Genomic DNA, 16,757 nt, shown 5'->3' with positions numbered 1-16,757 from the left:
TTTATTTGGGCTGACAGAGCCACAGAACAACTGCATTTGCATTTGATCTCGTCTTGTCGATGGTGTACAATGAATTAGGTATATTTGTTAGTAAGTTAGCCATGTAATAAGCGGGATAATGTATAGCTATACTCGATCATTGTCGCAAAATAATTGACCTTCACTGACGTTTAAAACACCTCGGCGCTGCGCCTCGGTATTTTAAACTCTGTGTCTGTCAATTATTTTGCGACAATGACCTCGTAGCTATACATTATCCCTTACTTATTTCCTTCCCATTTTCAGCTATTTATTTTTGTAATATTTCAAGTTTCTTTTACTATCTTTCAAATCTTAGTGTGTAGGTTCTGAACAGTTTTTATACCAGCCTGTATTCAAATCTTACTGTGTATGTTCTGAACTCGTTTTTGTCAAGCTGTTTCAAATCTTAGTGCGTAGGTTCTGGTTTTTTCCTGCCCAGTTCCAAACGACTGGCATCATTTGTGTCTACGACGTAACTTCCCAGTTGTCACAGCGAGCCCAGAGCAAGTATATAATATGGTTATAAGCCAGAACAGATAAAAATAGACCAGGCAAGGAGGAGGACCAATTTCCCAGCAGTGGGGCAGCGCTGTAGCAAGTCAAGTGAAGTCAAGTCAAGTGTTCCTTTATTCATTCCCTTGGGGGAAATTCAGGTGGCATAGCAGCATGGAGAAAATGATAGTAGAATAGAACATAATAACAATAGAATGGCAATATACTGTGGACATGTATATAATAGTAAGTCGATAATAGTATACATGGACATAGTAATAGCACACTGTGCCAGAGTCTGTGCAGTGTTTATTTAAGCTGTGGCCCTATTTTCAGAAATTTCGCCTAAAAGTACATGCCCAAGTACCGGTAAATGGAAGATTGCTCCACTCAATCTACTATAATCCCCATTTAGAAAGTTATCTGATAATATAAGATAAGATATTCCTTTATTGATCCCCTTGGGGAAATTCTGGACTCATTGGAAACATTGGTATGTGCATTTAACTGTGATCTCCAACGTCTAGTGTTCTAGTCCAGTTAGAGTACCTTGTCTATACTGCACCTTGTGTATACTGTTTACTTTTACTCTTACGATACTCATAGTGCATATTCAGACTCAAATTCTTTATTGCCTATATTTATTGTAACGTATAATATAACCAATAGGGCGTACAGACAATCGTCTGCTCCTTTGTTTACACTGTTTATCTTTCTCATATTTCTTATATTCAGAGTTAATTATATTGTTATTACACGGTTTATTTTTCTCATATCTTCTATATTCAGATCAAATTTGATTGCCTATATTTATGTCTTTCTACTATTACCCTGCCCATACCTGTACCTCCCCTCCCCCACCCCCCATGCTGCTATGATGTCCATTATTTCCCCAAGGGGATCAATAAAGGAATATGTTAGCTTGTCTTATCTTATCTTATCTTTTATACAGTTACATTAACATTTACATTTGATCTTATCTTAGTGAGACACTGGAATGCCTAAAGACATTGTTCACACGTCAGTGGACTCATTTGCCTAATCTTTGTGGTTCTTTCCACCACAGTGTAAAGGCAGACAACAATAGGCTGAAGGAACAAGAATAGTACAGTGAAATGTAGTCCCTGGGACTAAAAGTTCAGAGTAATTACGGTCAAAACGTGACTCGACTATTGTCATTGATTGATTGATTGAAAACTTTATTAACATATTGCAGAATGGGTACAGTACAGTACAGCTCAATACACACAATTGTTAAGGGGATACAGACCAGAGAAAGACTTTCGTTTTGTTTACATCAGGGTCCCCCATTTTCAATTCATCATAACATATATGACATACATGACATACAGATAGACAGTACTGCTACATCTATACATTTATGACATACCAGATTTGCAAATACAATACTGTTTGTGATACAGTACAGTCAGCAGTCCATGCCCCGGTTGTGGAGCCTGATGGCGACTGGCATGAAGGACTGGCTGAGGTGATAGTGGTGTGACAGAGGGGCGATATACGTCTATGACTAGTTCCTCATAGAGGGGGTGGGAGGGGTTGTTCAGGATGGTGTCCAGCTTTTTCCTCATCCCCCTCTCTGTCACCACCTCTAGTTTCGACTCCCACTACCAGCTTGTTCAGTTTGTTAGTGAGAGAGAGTGAACAGTTTTTAAGTACCTCGGAGTCCACATATCCAAGGACGTGACATTGACAGTGTAGTGAAGAAGGCACAGCAGCGCCTCTACTTCCTTAGGCGCCTAAGGAAGTTCAAACTGAGTCAGAAGATCCTTAAGAACTTCTATTCGTGCACAATAGAGAGTCACATCCTGACTGGTAACATCACCTCCTGGTTTGGGAATAGCACCACACACAACCGCAGCAGACTACAGAGAGTGGCCCGTTCAGCCAAACGCACAATTGGAGGGGGGCTTCCCACTCTCCAGAACATTTACAACAAGCGTTTCAGGGCCAAGGCTAAGAGAATAACCAAAGACTCTAGTCACCCAAACAACTGCCTCTTTGAACTGCTGTGGTCAGGCAAGCGCTACCGGAGTCTCATGGCCAGTACAGAGAGACTCAGAAGGAGCTTCTATCCCCAGGCCATCAGGATGCTCAATGACTCCATATAACAACGCATCATCTACACTCATTGCACACACATCCACATGCACACACTCACTTTTAAACAAACACTCACCTTAACACTCACTTTAGACACTTTAACACTACATTATATTTATCTATTATTAAAGAGATTTGCACTACATTCATACCTCATTTGCAATTGCACCTTACCTCAAAGTTTTGTACCTCATTTTCTGCATTGTACCTCACTGCTTACTCATTTTTACTCACTGTACTTAGACTGTACCTATAGATTGTATATTGTATGTATATTGTATATTCCTCTTTACTTACTTTCTTTTTTTTAAAGACAAACAGCACTTACACAATACCTACAATGACATCAACAACACTACAGTACATCCACATGGGCCCCTTGAATTCAGCCGCGCTCAGCCTCCCAGACCTCCATGAGAGGGACCGCCCCCCCCCCCCCTCCCGCCATCCACCCCCAGAAACAGGGCTCCCCACATCCCAGGGCCATCTCACGCGGGGAAGAGTACTCAGCGACACGGGTACCTTGAATTTGATTGGGCCAGGCCCAGTAGAGGGGCGAGGGGTGGTACTCCCCCCCACCGAGCCAAGCCCGCTACCTCCCATGCCATCCAGCACCCCACCCCACGGCCGACGACCCCACAACATCCAAGACCCCACTCTCCAGGGCCAAACCACGGAAACGATGGTCCCCCTCCCCCGACATCCCCCCCCCTGAGTTAAGCCCATAGGAGCCCCCCATATCCCAGGCCGATGCGCTCGCCGCCGGGCCCCCAGCGACACGGGTCCCTTGAATCAATTGGGCCAGCCCAGTAGAGGAAAGGATAGGGGACTCCCCCCCACCGAGCCAAGCCCGCTATTTCCCATGCCACGAGAGCCCCACCCCACGCCCACCAACCCCCCAACACACAGGACCCCGCCGGGCAAAGCCCAGCCGCTCTGATCCCCCTGAGAGAAACCCCTCCCTCCCGCCCTCCTCTCCGAGAAACAGAACACCCCCACACACCAATCCCACAACACGCAAGGCCCCCCCTCCCCCGGGTCGAACTGCCGGAACGATGGCCCCTCCCCCCGACACCCCCCCCCCCCCCCCCCCCCCCCCACTGAACCCAGCCTGCCCACCTCTGTACCTCCCATGTCACCGACATCACCGCATATATTTATGAAAAATGAAACTAACAACACAATAAGAAAAAATTAAGTGAACATAAATGATTATATGGTTAGCACTCTTTCCCCAGTTGGCGGTTTGGGGGGGGGATCAGCCCTCCCACTGGAGAAGCCCCCCCCAGAGACGGAGATACCCCCCAAAAGGAGATTCTCCAAGCCTCTCTTCATGTCCAACATTTTGAATTCTTGTCCTTCATATTTGTCCATGTGCACATTTAAAGCAACTGCTATTCTAACATAACTCAGAAGAAAATAATATAAAAGAAGACTAATGACAATTGGCACTTCCCAGGTCATTCTTTTTAACCCTGTTTAACCCCCGTTGGCGGGTTGGAGGGGTAAGGCTCTCCTGGAGAGAGCCCCTCCTATAACGACGTAGATATCCCCAATGGGGATTCTCCAATGTCCCTATTATTGTCCAACATTTTATTTGAATTTTTATCTTTCATATGTTAGTACATTTCCAGAGCTCCCGGTCCGGTCTCCGAATGTGATTCCCCATGTTCCCTGTCATCTTATTTGTGTGTCATGTGTGCTAGTGTCTACAGTTTAGTCTAGTACGTGTTATTTGTATTATATGTCCCGAATCAAGTCCCAATTTCCCCAACTAATGTGCTTACCCTGTCTGTATTCCCAGTGGTCTGTGTGTTGTCTGCAGTGTGTCTCGAATCATAACCTCCATTCACTATCACATTATATGCATATGTGGTATTGAATCTTGGTCGGTGTGTATGACCTCAGTGCTCGAGTCCTGTTTGGTGTGTGAAAACTCGTTATTCAAGTTCTGGCTGGTCTGGTTGATCTCAGTGCTCGGATCTCGGTTGGTGTGTGTGGCCTCCGTGTTCGCATCTTGGCCGGCCCGGGCGACCTCCGCGCCTGCATCTCGTGTGCGGATGGTCCGGCCGACCTCGGTGCCCGAGTCCTGGTTGGTCCGGTTGTATCCAGCGTCTCCCCGTCCCTCCCCTGGGGGCCGTCCGTTTCACCTCTCCCGAACCAGCTTGTATCACTTGCTGCGTCGTATTCATCGTGTTAACTTCCATGTTAGCTTGCAGCTCCTTCTCCAGCCAGGCCTTGCTGCGGTCCAACACCACGTTAGCTTGTATCCCTTGCTGCGTCGTATTCATCGTGTTAACTTCCATGTTAGCTTGCAGCTCCTTCTCCAGCCAGGCCTCGCTGCGGTCCAACGCCACGTTAGCTTGTATCCCTTGCTGCGTCGTATTCACAGTGTTATTAACTTCCATGTTAGCTTGCAGCTCCTTCTCCGGCTAGGCCTCGCCGCGGTCCAACGCCATGCACGTTAGCCCCGAGTCCATCGATGTCGCTCTGGATGTTCTGCGTGCTAGCTTGGATAGCTTGGTTAGCTAACTCCCTAGCCCGTGTGCTAGCCCGTATGTCCTGGACCATCTGCATTATAGCTTGGACGTTAGCTTGGATGGTAGCCTGCATGCTAGCTTCCCACTGCGTCATGACAGCCTGAATCATCTCCTGAATCATCTCCTGCGCCCTCATTTGTACTTCTTCTGGGGTCGCTTTTCTCTCGCCTTTTCTCGTGTTCCTCCTTCCTCCTCTCTTATATCCTTGAATTGTCACTTTTTATTTCGCTTTGAATTGTTTTACTTCCTTTTTTTATATTCAATGACCGGGATATCTTTCATGTGGCTGCTCACCAGAACGTCGCAAACCGGAAGCGTTTTTACTTACTTTCTTACTTACTTTTTTTTACTGTATGAAGCACACTCAGGGGCTCATACAGAACCAAGCATTTCACCGTAAAGTATGTGTATTTTATTGTGATAATTAATAAACAAACGTGAAACTTGAAACTAGTGTCTCTTGAGTTGTTACCCCCCCCCCCTCCCAGCATACCACAGCAAAGAAGAAAAGCACTTAACCTCCAACTGAGCAAGGCACATAACCACCAACTGAGCAAGGCACTTAACCACCAACTGAGCAAGGCACTTAACCACCAACTAAGCAAAGCACTTAACCACCAACTAAGCAAGGCACTTAACCACCAACTGAGCAAGGCACTTAACCACCAACTAAGCAAGGCACTTAACCACCAACTGAGCAAGGCACTTAACCACCAACTGAGCAAGGCACTTAACCTCCAACTGAGAAAGGCACTTAACCACAAACTGCCCCAGTGGAGCTGCTTGTTGGCCAGTTGTAGAAAACTGGTTGTACTGGGCAGATCCCAGGGGTGAATGTACTGTATGTAACAGTGTAACTGTGTAGCATGGCATTGGTGTAAAAAAAAAAAACGTATAATGCAAATCTACCCTGGGTAAATACAGGTACAAATTCTAATAATAATAATAATAACAGTAGCCCGGAGTTCCCGCAGGCGAATGGACTAGCGGAGAGAGCTGTGCGCAGCGCGAAGCAACTCATGGAGAGGTCCAGACGGGACGGAACAGACGTCTTCCTAAATCTGCTCAACCTCCGTAACGTTCCACGTGACCAGTCACTTGGGTCACCGGCTGAGCGGCTCATGTCAAGACAGACACGTACCACCCTACCCATCTGCAAGACACTACTGGTTCCAAAAGCGAAGGACAACAAGATGATCAAAGCACAGCTCGAGAAGAAACGCAGCATTCAGAAGTCGTGCTATGACGGATCAAGCAGGCCCCTCCAGCCACTGGCCCAGGGACATGTAGTGAGGTTACAGACTCCACATGGATTCGACCGGATGGGCACAATCAAGAGCATCTGTAAGGAACCAAGGTCCTACGTCGTGGAGTCAGAAGGAGGAGAGTACAGAAGGAATCGGAGACACCTTCTTCCCGTCTCGGAACCGGAACCGCCACAGGGTGACCTCAGCGACCCCTGCGACCCCGATATCACTCTCCAACCTCCGACTGGCCAACCCGAAGGCAACAGTCACCCCGTCACAGAGAAGGCAGACGCTCAACAACACGCCCAGATACAAGAGACTGTTCAAAAGACTAACCCGCACACTCAGTCTCCGTACATCTCACGGGCAGGCCGCGTCTGCAGGCCAAACAGCAGATATATGTAGTGTTTGTCACAAGGACTGTTAGGAAAAAAAAAAGGAAGGAGTAATGACGTTCATACTGTACACCTGTTGTGTATTACCACTTGAAGTACAGTTAACCTGTGGTTTGTTCAAATAGCCACATGCTAGATAGTAGTAAAGTAATCACTTTCATGGCGTAATTTGTTATAGCCTACTAGCCTGTAGACTAGAGCATTGTTAGTATTTACATTAGAGCACAACTTAAGAGGAAGGATGTAGAGCATTGTGCTAGTCTGATACACAAGCTTGAGACGTGACGGCCCCCGTACTACTCTGACGTCACTCAGGAAGTAAACACCGGTCAGGTTAGCAGCATATAGCACTAGACTGTATCGTGTCATCCCTGTAAGCTACTTGTATTAAATACCCATCTACGCTCACCTGCCTACCTCTCGTTCTTAACTCAGGGATCTCTAATGACATTTGTCCTCATTTAACTGAATTTAAACTAGCCTCAAATGAGGTATACGATTTTCTTTCCACCAAAACCAAATCTAGGCAAACTGGAGCTTTATATCTGTGGTCAGGCGCTGGCCTCTATTGTTTTAAAGATCCCCTCCACACGTGTTTTTAACACTTAAAATGTTTTATATTGACTAACAATTAGTTTGGTATGGTTTTTCCACCATACATTTTCAATAAACTACTGAAAATGGCTTAACAGCATCCCTACGCCTTCCTTTGCCCTCATTGAGAATGCAAGGATCTATGAACGCCCTTCCCCCCATGTCTAAACTGTTCGTTGTTAAAAAGAAAAGAAAAAAACATGTTTTGGAGTGGAGATGACCTAGGTCTGCTGAGATTCATTAGGTGATGTCCAAAGCCATTTTAGAAGGACATTAAGCCACTGTATTTGTATTGCCACACAACTTCCATTCACAGTTTGTGTCCTCTTGTACAGTAGGCCCTGCCCTTCTGTCATCATGCTTGGCCAGGAATGTATTTGTCTAGCTCAGGGGTCAGCAACCTGCAGCCACTCAGCTGCGGCTCCCTGGTCAAAAAAGATAAATTAATTTTTATTTTATTTTATTTCTTTTTTATCTCTTATTTTGGAGATTGTGCCATAGGTACTGTGACACTGAAATTAAAAGATATTTCATCAACTAAAATATACAGCCTCTCCCTGCCGTCTGCAAGTGACTAATCTTGAGTTTCCGACCCCCCAGTAAGCTAACTATGGATAAAAGAATTAAAATAAAAGTCTGAGGTAAATAGAGGGTTTAATTCAGCGTGGACAGATTAATTTGCTTTCACGACTAACGATGCAGGCTTACCTGTATGCCTGATATGTGGTGAGAAATTTGCGAACAACAAAAAATTTACTTTTTATTTTATAGATTTTCCACAAATAAGGGAAGGACTCAAATAGAGCTGCATAGTTCAGGGTTTTATTTCAAAGTAGGTCTACACATGGTAGTCTTTTTTCAAAGTGGACAACTTTTTATTTGATAAATGTTCCACAAATAAGGGAAGGACTCAAATATACCTGAATAGTTCAGGGTTTTATTTCAAAGTCGGTCTACAGACACCAGTGTTTTGTCTCCTCTTCTGTGTTTTATTTAAAAGTAGGTCTACACAGACAGTATTTATTCTCCTCTTCATAAGAGTTTGAGGTTTTCCTTTGTTATAACAGGTAAAAACACCAATAAAAAGTCAAATATTTTCTTTTTGTTGCTTTATAATTCCATTAATGCAACAAACTGTGTGCTATAAGTATAAAGTATAATGAATCGCAAATGACTTTGGGTATGCAATCGTCAGGTGTTTTATGCTAAATGTGGGGTATGCTTGGGGATAACTATATAAAATGGTATACACTGTTATCTTCATTTTAAGGGTAAATTGGTTTTGCGGCTCCAGAGGAATTTTATTTTGTCGGAGGGGGGGAAATGGCTCTTTTGATAGTAAAGGTTGCTGACCCCTGGTTTAGCTCAACATACAGTGATTTACATGAATATTTTCTTAGCCACAAATAATTGTATTTATTTACCTATATGTATAGACCTGTACTGTGTGTTGGTTAGTTTCTCCTTGTCAAATGCTTTCATCCCTGTAAAGTTTTACCTGCAGAAAGACAGTGGAGTATGCCAAGGGTGGAGCCAGACGTTGTAAATATTCGGGGTTCAGCCCAAACCTTGGAGGGTCTGGGGAGATTCTTTCAAGCCATTTGAGATGATAGAATGCCAAAAAATCTGCACATAATTTGGGGAAAACTTGATAGTTGCCCTGGAAAAAAACATCCTATAAGATAAGATATTCGTTTATTGATCCCCTTGGGGAAATACAGTTGTCAGAGCCGACATTCTAGTATCTAGTTGTTCTCCATCATTCTAAAACCATAACACAACATGTTGAGGATGACTACCAGTAATGTTCACTCCTGCCACTTAAAAAGAAGCAAATCATTTGCATTGCTAATCTTGAAAGCTATTTTTGTTATAACTATGCTGGAGTAGAGTTGACAGAATGAATGTTTAGCTGACAAAGCTGCTACATTTTAATCTGGGCTGCTCTAATTGCAAATCTAGGATCCCCAACAATGCCAACAGAAGAACATCTACTCAATTACATTCAATTTCTTTAGGGAATAGCATAGTCGGATGAACAACATGGGTGTATATTATTATCTTAACCCTTTCACTACCACACTACGGTTAACCGTCTGTAGTGTGATAGTAAAGGGTTAACCTTCTGTAGTGTGGTAGTGAAAGGGTTAACCCTTTGTCTTGTGGCAGTGAAAGGGTTAACCTTCGGTATTGTCGCGGTGAAACGGTTAACCATTTGGTAGTGTGGCAGTGAAAGGCTTAAGGCACTTTGTGGGATCTATTCCTGGTCACTCTGTTTGCCTTTTCTCCTATTTTCTTCGTCTCACTTCTCTCATACTCTGCTCCACTCCCTTGTCCCTTGCCCCCACCCCCCCTGCTTCGCCCATGGAGTATGCAAGGGCATTAAACAACACCAAAGATCCTGACCCAGCTCTAATGCTCACTGCAGCAGAGAATGAGAGCTGTGGAGACTACACTAAATTACGTCCCCATTTCATGTTTTGAGAGCTAAGATTTCATCTAAAAAGATGCGGTCCATCGATTTAAGAGGTCGGAGGAACCCTTGTGAGATAATGAGGGCAAAGGAAGGTTTCGGATCTCACTCCTGCCTCAGCTCTGCTCGGAACAGACAGGAATATATATATATATTAAAGGGGCACTTCACCAAAAGAGACTTTCACGGCAGAATTAGCTAAACTTCTGCAAACCTCTCTTAGTAACTGTTAAACTGTCAAACTGTGGTGGCGGTGATGACTGATGCAGAAGTGACTGAGAAGGATGGATCGCCACTATATAAGACCAGTGATGATGGAGCTTAAACTTAACAGCACTGTCATGTCTCCTCTTTCCCTGCAGGATTGAATCCATCTAGAATCCCAGATGGAGCATGATGTGGAGAGGCCGGCCACCATCAAAAAGCCCAAGCTGCCTAAGCAGGCCCGGGACGACCTGCCATTTGCCGACCTGGAGAGGGCTAAGAGGGTGGTCCAGAGGTATGTCCGGAAAGATGGCAAGTGCAACGTCCACCACGGGAACGTCCGGGAGAGGTACCGCTACCTGACGGACATCTTCACCACGCTAGTGGACCTGAAGTGGAGGTTCAACCTCTTCATCTTTGTCCTGGTGTACACTGTGACGTGGCTCTTCTTCGGCTTCATGTGGTGGCTCATCGCGTATATCCGCGGCGATCTGGACCACATCGGTGACGATCAGTGGACTCCGTGCGTCAATAACCTCCATGGGTTCGTATCTGCTTTTCTATTCTCCATAGAGACTGAAACTACCATTGGTTACGGTTACAGGGTCATCACGGACCAGTGCCCGGAGGGGATCGTTCTCCTGTTGATCCAGTCCGTGCTGGGATCCATCGTGAACGCCTTCATGGTGGGCTGCATGTTCGTCAAGATCTCGCAGCCCAAGAAGAGAGCCGAGACACTGGTGTTTTCCACCAATGCGGTCATCTCCGTGCGAGACGGCCGACTGTGCCTGATGTTCAGAGTCGGAGACCTCCGGAACTCGCACATCGTAGAGGCCAATATCAGGGCCAAGCTGATCAAGTCCAAGCAGACCAAGGAGGGGGAGTTTATTCCCCTGAACCAGACGGACATTAACGTGGGTTACGACACGGGGGACGACAGGCTCTTCCTGGTGTCCCCGCTCATCATCTGCCACGAGATCAACCAGGGCAGCCCCTTCTGGGACATCTCACAAGCTCACTTGACCAAAGAGGATGTGGAGATCGTTGTCATTCTGGAGGGTATGGTTGAGGCTACAGGTGAGAAAACGTCAAGAGTTTAAGTTTGTCTATTTGATTCTATTTAGTTTGGCTGACTTTTGTTTCCATTTATCTGTGTGCTAGATTACATTGTAATTGTGCCCACAACATTGAGAGAAGAAGTGTAAAGTTCTTATATGATCTAAAAGTGACAATGTGTTAAGTTCTGGAGCTACAACACATTACTCACCTTTGCTGCTCTAGCCTCAAATGGTCTATTGTTATGTGCATGTTGTGTGCATGTGTCCCCTCCCTACTTCAAGTCAAGTGTTCCTTTATTAATCCCCTTGGGGAAATTCAAGGGGTACAGGTAGAATAGGTAGTAATAATAATAGAAGATAGAACAAAGTGCAAGTAGTAATGATAATAGTAGTGAGTGGCAGGACTTAATCAGACAGTAGTAATTGTGATGATGGTATACATGGTCCAAACTGTATTAACACACTGCACCAGTCTGTGCAGTGTTTATTATTAAGAGCCAGATAGTCCTAACAATTCTCAAGTTCACCAGCCGTTAGCCCTCCAATAATTGGCAACAGTCCATACCCACGGTTGTGGAGCTTGATAGCTACTTGCACAAAAAACTGCCAGAGGTGGTCTGATGGCTACTGGCATGAAGACTGGCAGTTTGTGGTAGGTCGTGGGGGGATAAGTCTATGGCAGAATGTGGTCCTCATCCTGGCTAGCTCCTCATAGAGGGGATGGGAGGGGTTTTCCAGTATAACATTCAGCTTTTTCCTCGTCCTCCTCTCGGCCACCACCTCTGGTTGGATCAGCTCGACTCCCACTACAGAGCTAGCTTTTGTTTGTTTGTGAGTTGAGGTTATACCCCCCCCCCCCCAGAATACAACAACGAATAAGAGGACACTGGCAACCACAGACTGGTAAAATGTCTGCAGTAGCCGGCTGCACACATTGAAATACCTGAGTCTGCTCTGTCCCTTCCTGTAAAGAGCCTCTGTGTTGTCCAACCAGTCCAAAGTCCACCACCAGCTTCTTGGTGTTGCTGGTGTTGAGTTGGAGGTGGTTGTTGTCACACCACCTTACGAAGCTCTCCACCAGGGCTCTGTACTCATCCATGTTGTCATCCATGATGTAACTGGCGATAGAGGAGTCATCAGAGAACTTCTGTAGGTGGCACATGCTCGAGTTTACATTTACATTTACATTTAGTAATTTAGCTGACGCTTTTATCCAAAGCAACTTACAAGTTCTGTACGACAAGTCATCAGGAAGGGTACAACTCTATCAGCTGAGTAACAATGTTCATCCTACAGTGTAGGTTAGTTTATTAGGCATGACAGTAAGGTTAGTTAGGGTTAGATTATTATTTTCTATTATTTTATTTTATTTGTTCAGATAATGGTTGAAGAAGTGCATCTTTAGTCGACGGCAAAAGATTGGACGGGTTCCGGCTGTCCTAACTGGGATGGGTAGTTCATTCCACCATTGTGGGGCAAGGACTGAGAATAGGCGACTTCTCTTTGATGACCCTCCCGGAGCTTGGATAGGAGTAGGTCTGAGGCGGCCAGAAGATGCAGAGCGTAGGGGTCTTGAGGGTGTGTAGTTAGAGACCATTGACCGGAGGTAGGCGGGAGCGGTTCCCTTTGCGGCACAGTATGCCAGGTCGAGGGCCTTGAAGCGGATTCATGCAGCAATGGGGAGCCAGTGCAGGTCCCTAAGAAGTGGAGTGACATGGGCCGACTTCGGTAGGTTTGAGATCAGGCGGGCCGCTGCGTTCTGAATGAGTTGAAGAGGCTTGGTGGCAGTGGCCGGGAGGCCAGCAAGCAGTGCGTTGCAGTAGTTGAGGCGGGAGTTGACTGTTGATTTGACTAGGAGTTGGGTGGCTTCTTTTGTCAGGAAGGGGCAGATCCTTCTGCAGGTTCTGGTTGTTGCTGCGATGTGAGCAGAGAAGTTCAACTGGTCGTCGAGGACAACACCAAGGTTCTTGGTGGTCGGGGACGCGGTCACAGCTGCATTCTCGACTGTGATGGAAAGGTCGGTCAGGGGGGGGGATTTGGCCGGCAGGTGGAGCAATTCTGTTTTGCTTAGGTTCAGTTTGAGGTGGTTGGTCGTCATCCAGGCAGAGATGTCAGACAGACAGGCGGAGATCTGCTCAGAGACGTGGATATCTGAGGGAGGGAAGGAGAGGAAGAGTTCAGTATCATCGGCATAACTGATATGAGAAGCCATGAGACGCGATAATGTTACCCAGTGATTTAGTGTAGAGGGAGAGGAGAAGGGGTCCTAGGACCAAGCCCTGGGGGACACCCGTCCGCAGGGGGCGGGTGGCCGACAGGGTCCCTCTCCATGACACTTGGTAGGAGCGGTCATTGAGGTATGATGTCAGCCATGTCAGCGCAGAGCCAGCCACTCCCATTCCTGCGAGGGCCGCGAGGAGGATCTGATGGTTGACTGTGTCGAAGGCTGCAGATAGATCTAGGAGAATCAGGACAGAGGAGAGGCCTTTCGCTTTTGCTAAGTGAAGTGCCTCTGTGACCGCAATGAGGGCCGTTTCTGTCGAGTGGCCAGTCCGGAAGCCAGACTGATTAGGGTCTAGGAGGTCATTCTGTAAGAGATAAGCAGTAAGTTGGTTGAATACAGCACGTTCAAGTGTTTTAGAAAGGAAGGAGAGAAGAGAGCCATGACGATAGTTGCCTATGACGGTGGGGTTCAGGGTTGTTTTTCTTATGAGCGGCGTGACTCTGGCTTGTTGTAGGGAGGTGGGGACCACCCCCGAGTTGATTGAGGAGTTGATGGTTGCAGTTAGGAATGGGAGGATGTCTGGTGCTATGGTCTGGAGGAGTGGGGAGGGTAGCTGGTCCAGCTGGCATGTAGTCGGACGGTTCGACGTTACCAGTGTCAGGGTCTCGGCTTCTGTAATGGGAGAGAAAGATGACAGAGTTGTGGCTAAAGTCAGAGGTGTAGAGGGTGAACAGGAAGGGTGACAGCACGGTTCCTTGGGGGGCACCGGTGTTGCTCACCAGCATATCTAACTGGCTGCCCTGCAGCCGGACATACTGTGGTTTGTTGGTGAGGTAGTCAGTGATCCAGGCCACCAGGCTGTGGTCCAGACGCATCACAGTGAGCTAGCCGCAAAGGCTGGATAGTGTTAAAGGCACTGGAGAAACAAAATAACATGATTCTCACAGTGCTGCGTGGCCTCTCCAGGTGCATATAGGCTCATGTAGATGATGGGGTCCTCCACATCGATCTTTGCCTGGTATGGAAACTGCAGGGGGGCTAGGGAGTCACTCACTCAGGGCTTGAGGTGTTGCAGGACCAGCCTTTTGAAGGTCTTCATGACGTGTGACATCAGAGCGACTGGCCTGTAGTCATTCAGGACACTTGGTTGTCCCTTCTTTGTAGGGGTGTAATGGTACACAAAAACCACGGTTCGGTATGTACCTCGGTTTTGAAGTCACGGTTCGGTACAGGTTTTCGGTACAGTGGGGGAAAGTTTGGCTTTCCATGTTCCACTCAGGGGTGATGTAGTGTGCAGTAACTAATTGTACTTGTAGGGATGTCAACGAATATTATTATTTTTTTTGTATTTTATTTTTTTATTATTTTTTAAACAAACACATAAACAAACATGACAACACACGATTAGATATACAAGCATTGTAAAACAGTGTACATCAGTTAACTCATCGTTTGGATAAATGTCTTATACAAGATATACCCCTAATACCTGCTATCTATTCCCCTACACACATAGCTCCTGCTCGCACCCCCCGCCCTGGACCCCCCCATGGATAATCCATCCATTATCCTCCTAACCAAACACTACCATTAAATGCTAGCTTTTATTCTCTCCACCACTTCTAACCACATTGTCAATTTGGATTCATTGAGACCCAAAATTCTTGCTGTAGATATTTCTAGATAAATCACATCGAGATATGTAAGAATCCAGACCTTTCGGCAAATTTTTTCCGGTTGAAACCATCGTGATGCTATCAGTTTTTTAGCCACTGTAATACCAGATAAAACCAATCTCTTTTGTTGTATAGGTACTGCATATTCAAAAACATCATTCAGCAGTAATATAGAGGGGTGTACAGGTATATTCAGAATTAAGAGATTTGATAATTGCTGGGTCACTTCTTCCCAGAATATCTTAACTGGTGGGCAGTCCCAATACATGTGCATAAATGTCCCCTCGTGCCCATTTGTACATAAGGAGCATTTGGAGTCTTGTTTAAGACCCATTCTGTTCAGTCTTATAGGAGTCAAGTATGTCCTATGAATATAGTTAAGATTGATTTGTTGATGGTCCGGGTTCCTTGATGCAAGTCGAACATTTGCCCAGGCTTCTTGCCAATCAAAATCTTTTTCTAGGTCTGGTATATCCCTCCTCCAAACAGAGTCTAGGTGGAGGGTTTCATACGAAGCCGTTAGTAATTGATGATAAAAATCTGATACAAAACCTCTCGATGTCTCTCTTTCATAGAAAAATGTGTGGTATCTGTGGTGTGCAATTGGTATCTTTAATGGAACACGTGAGTCTTCAAACATAACAATAATTGTGCGTAAAAAAGATATGTGGAACCGGTGAGATTAAACTTTTTTTCTATTTCATCATAGCTACAAATACCCTGTTTGTTGAAAACATCTCCTAATGTATGTATGCCTTGCTTTTCCCATCTAGGGAATCTTATAGGTCGTTTTCTAATCAGGAGTGCATTGAATGAATGAATGAATGAATGAAAACTTTATTTAACAGATTGCAGAATGGGTACAATACAGTACGGCTCAATACATACAATTGTTAAGGGGATGCAGACCTGAGAAAGACGTTTGTCTTGTTTCCATCAGGGTCCCCCATTTTCAATTCATATTGTTATTGAATAAGGGAGTATGATTATGCCATTTATGTGGATTAGAATTTTTTTTTTGTGTTTCACGCCATATCCGGATCGCATGTGTAATTATGGGGCCAAATTTCAGTTCGCATTGCTTAATTGATATTTTGGTGTATACTATGTCCTGCAGTCTCTGTGGTGCTACTATATTTACTTCTAAATTTCTCCAGGATACTGATGCTTGGGGTTCAAACCAGGTTGTCAGTGGTCTTAAAGTGTACGCCTTAAAATAGTGGAAAAAATTTGGGATTGCCATCCCTCCGTCGGCTTTGTTTCTCTGTGCGGTGGATCTTTTTATACATGGTGGTTTGTTATTCCAAATAAATGTATATGCGGAAGAGTGTAATTTTTTCCAGTAACCATCTGGAGGGGGTAACGGAAGCATTGAGCTGATGAAGTTGATTCTAGGTAAGACATCCATCTTAACTATTGAAACCCGTGCCTGTACTGAGTTTTTAAGTTTTGACCACCTGTCAAGGTCGCATTTGATTTTATTTTGGATTTCTATGTAATTGTGTTTCACCGTTTGGCTTATGGTAGGGAATACTTCAACTCCCAAGCATCTAAAGTGTTTAACCATTGGTATTTCTTCTGGAAGACTCGTATTCTTTGCAGGGGCGTTCAGTGGAAGGAAAGCCGACTTTGGCCAGTTTATATTAAATCCCGATAGGTCGCCAAAGTCATTAATCAACTTGAGAAGATAAGGCATTGCGGTGTTAGGGTTT

General features: G+C 45.4%; 1 protein-coding gene across 1 annotated transcript in view; it reads left to right on the top strand.

Annotated features, from left to right (window-relative positions):
• The window catches only part of kcnj6 (potassium inwardly rectifying channel subfamily J member 6), a 158,522-nt gene that overhangs the window by 110,715 nt on the left and 31,050 nt on the right, over positions 1 to 16,757 (top strand). The window contains exon 2 of the mRNA XM_084320164.1: positions 10,246 to 11,164. Coding sequence (XP_084176290.1) covers positions 10,270 to 11,164 — 895 coding nt within the window. The 5' untranslated portion in view covers positions 10,246 to 10,269. The remainder of the gene's footprint in view (positions 1 to 10,245; positions 11,165 to 16,757) is intronic.

The sequence above is a fragment of the Notolepis coatsorum genome (assembly GCF_963971535.1).
Source record: "Notolepis coatsorum genome assembly, chromosome: 8".
Taxonomy (NCBI): Eukaryota; Metazoa; Chordata; class Actinopteri; order Aulopiformes; family Paralepididae; genus Notolepis; species Notolepis coatsorum.
Note: the sequence above shows the minus strand (reverse complement) of the source record. Positions and strands in the feature narration are given on the sequence as shown.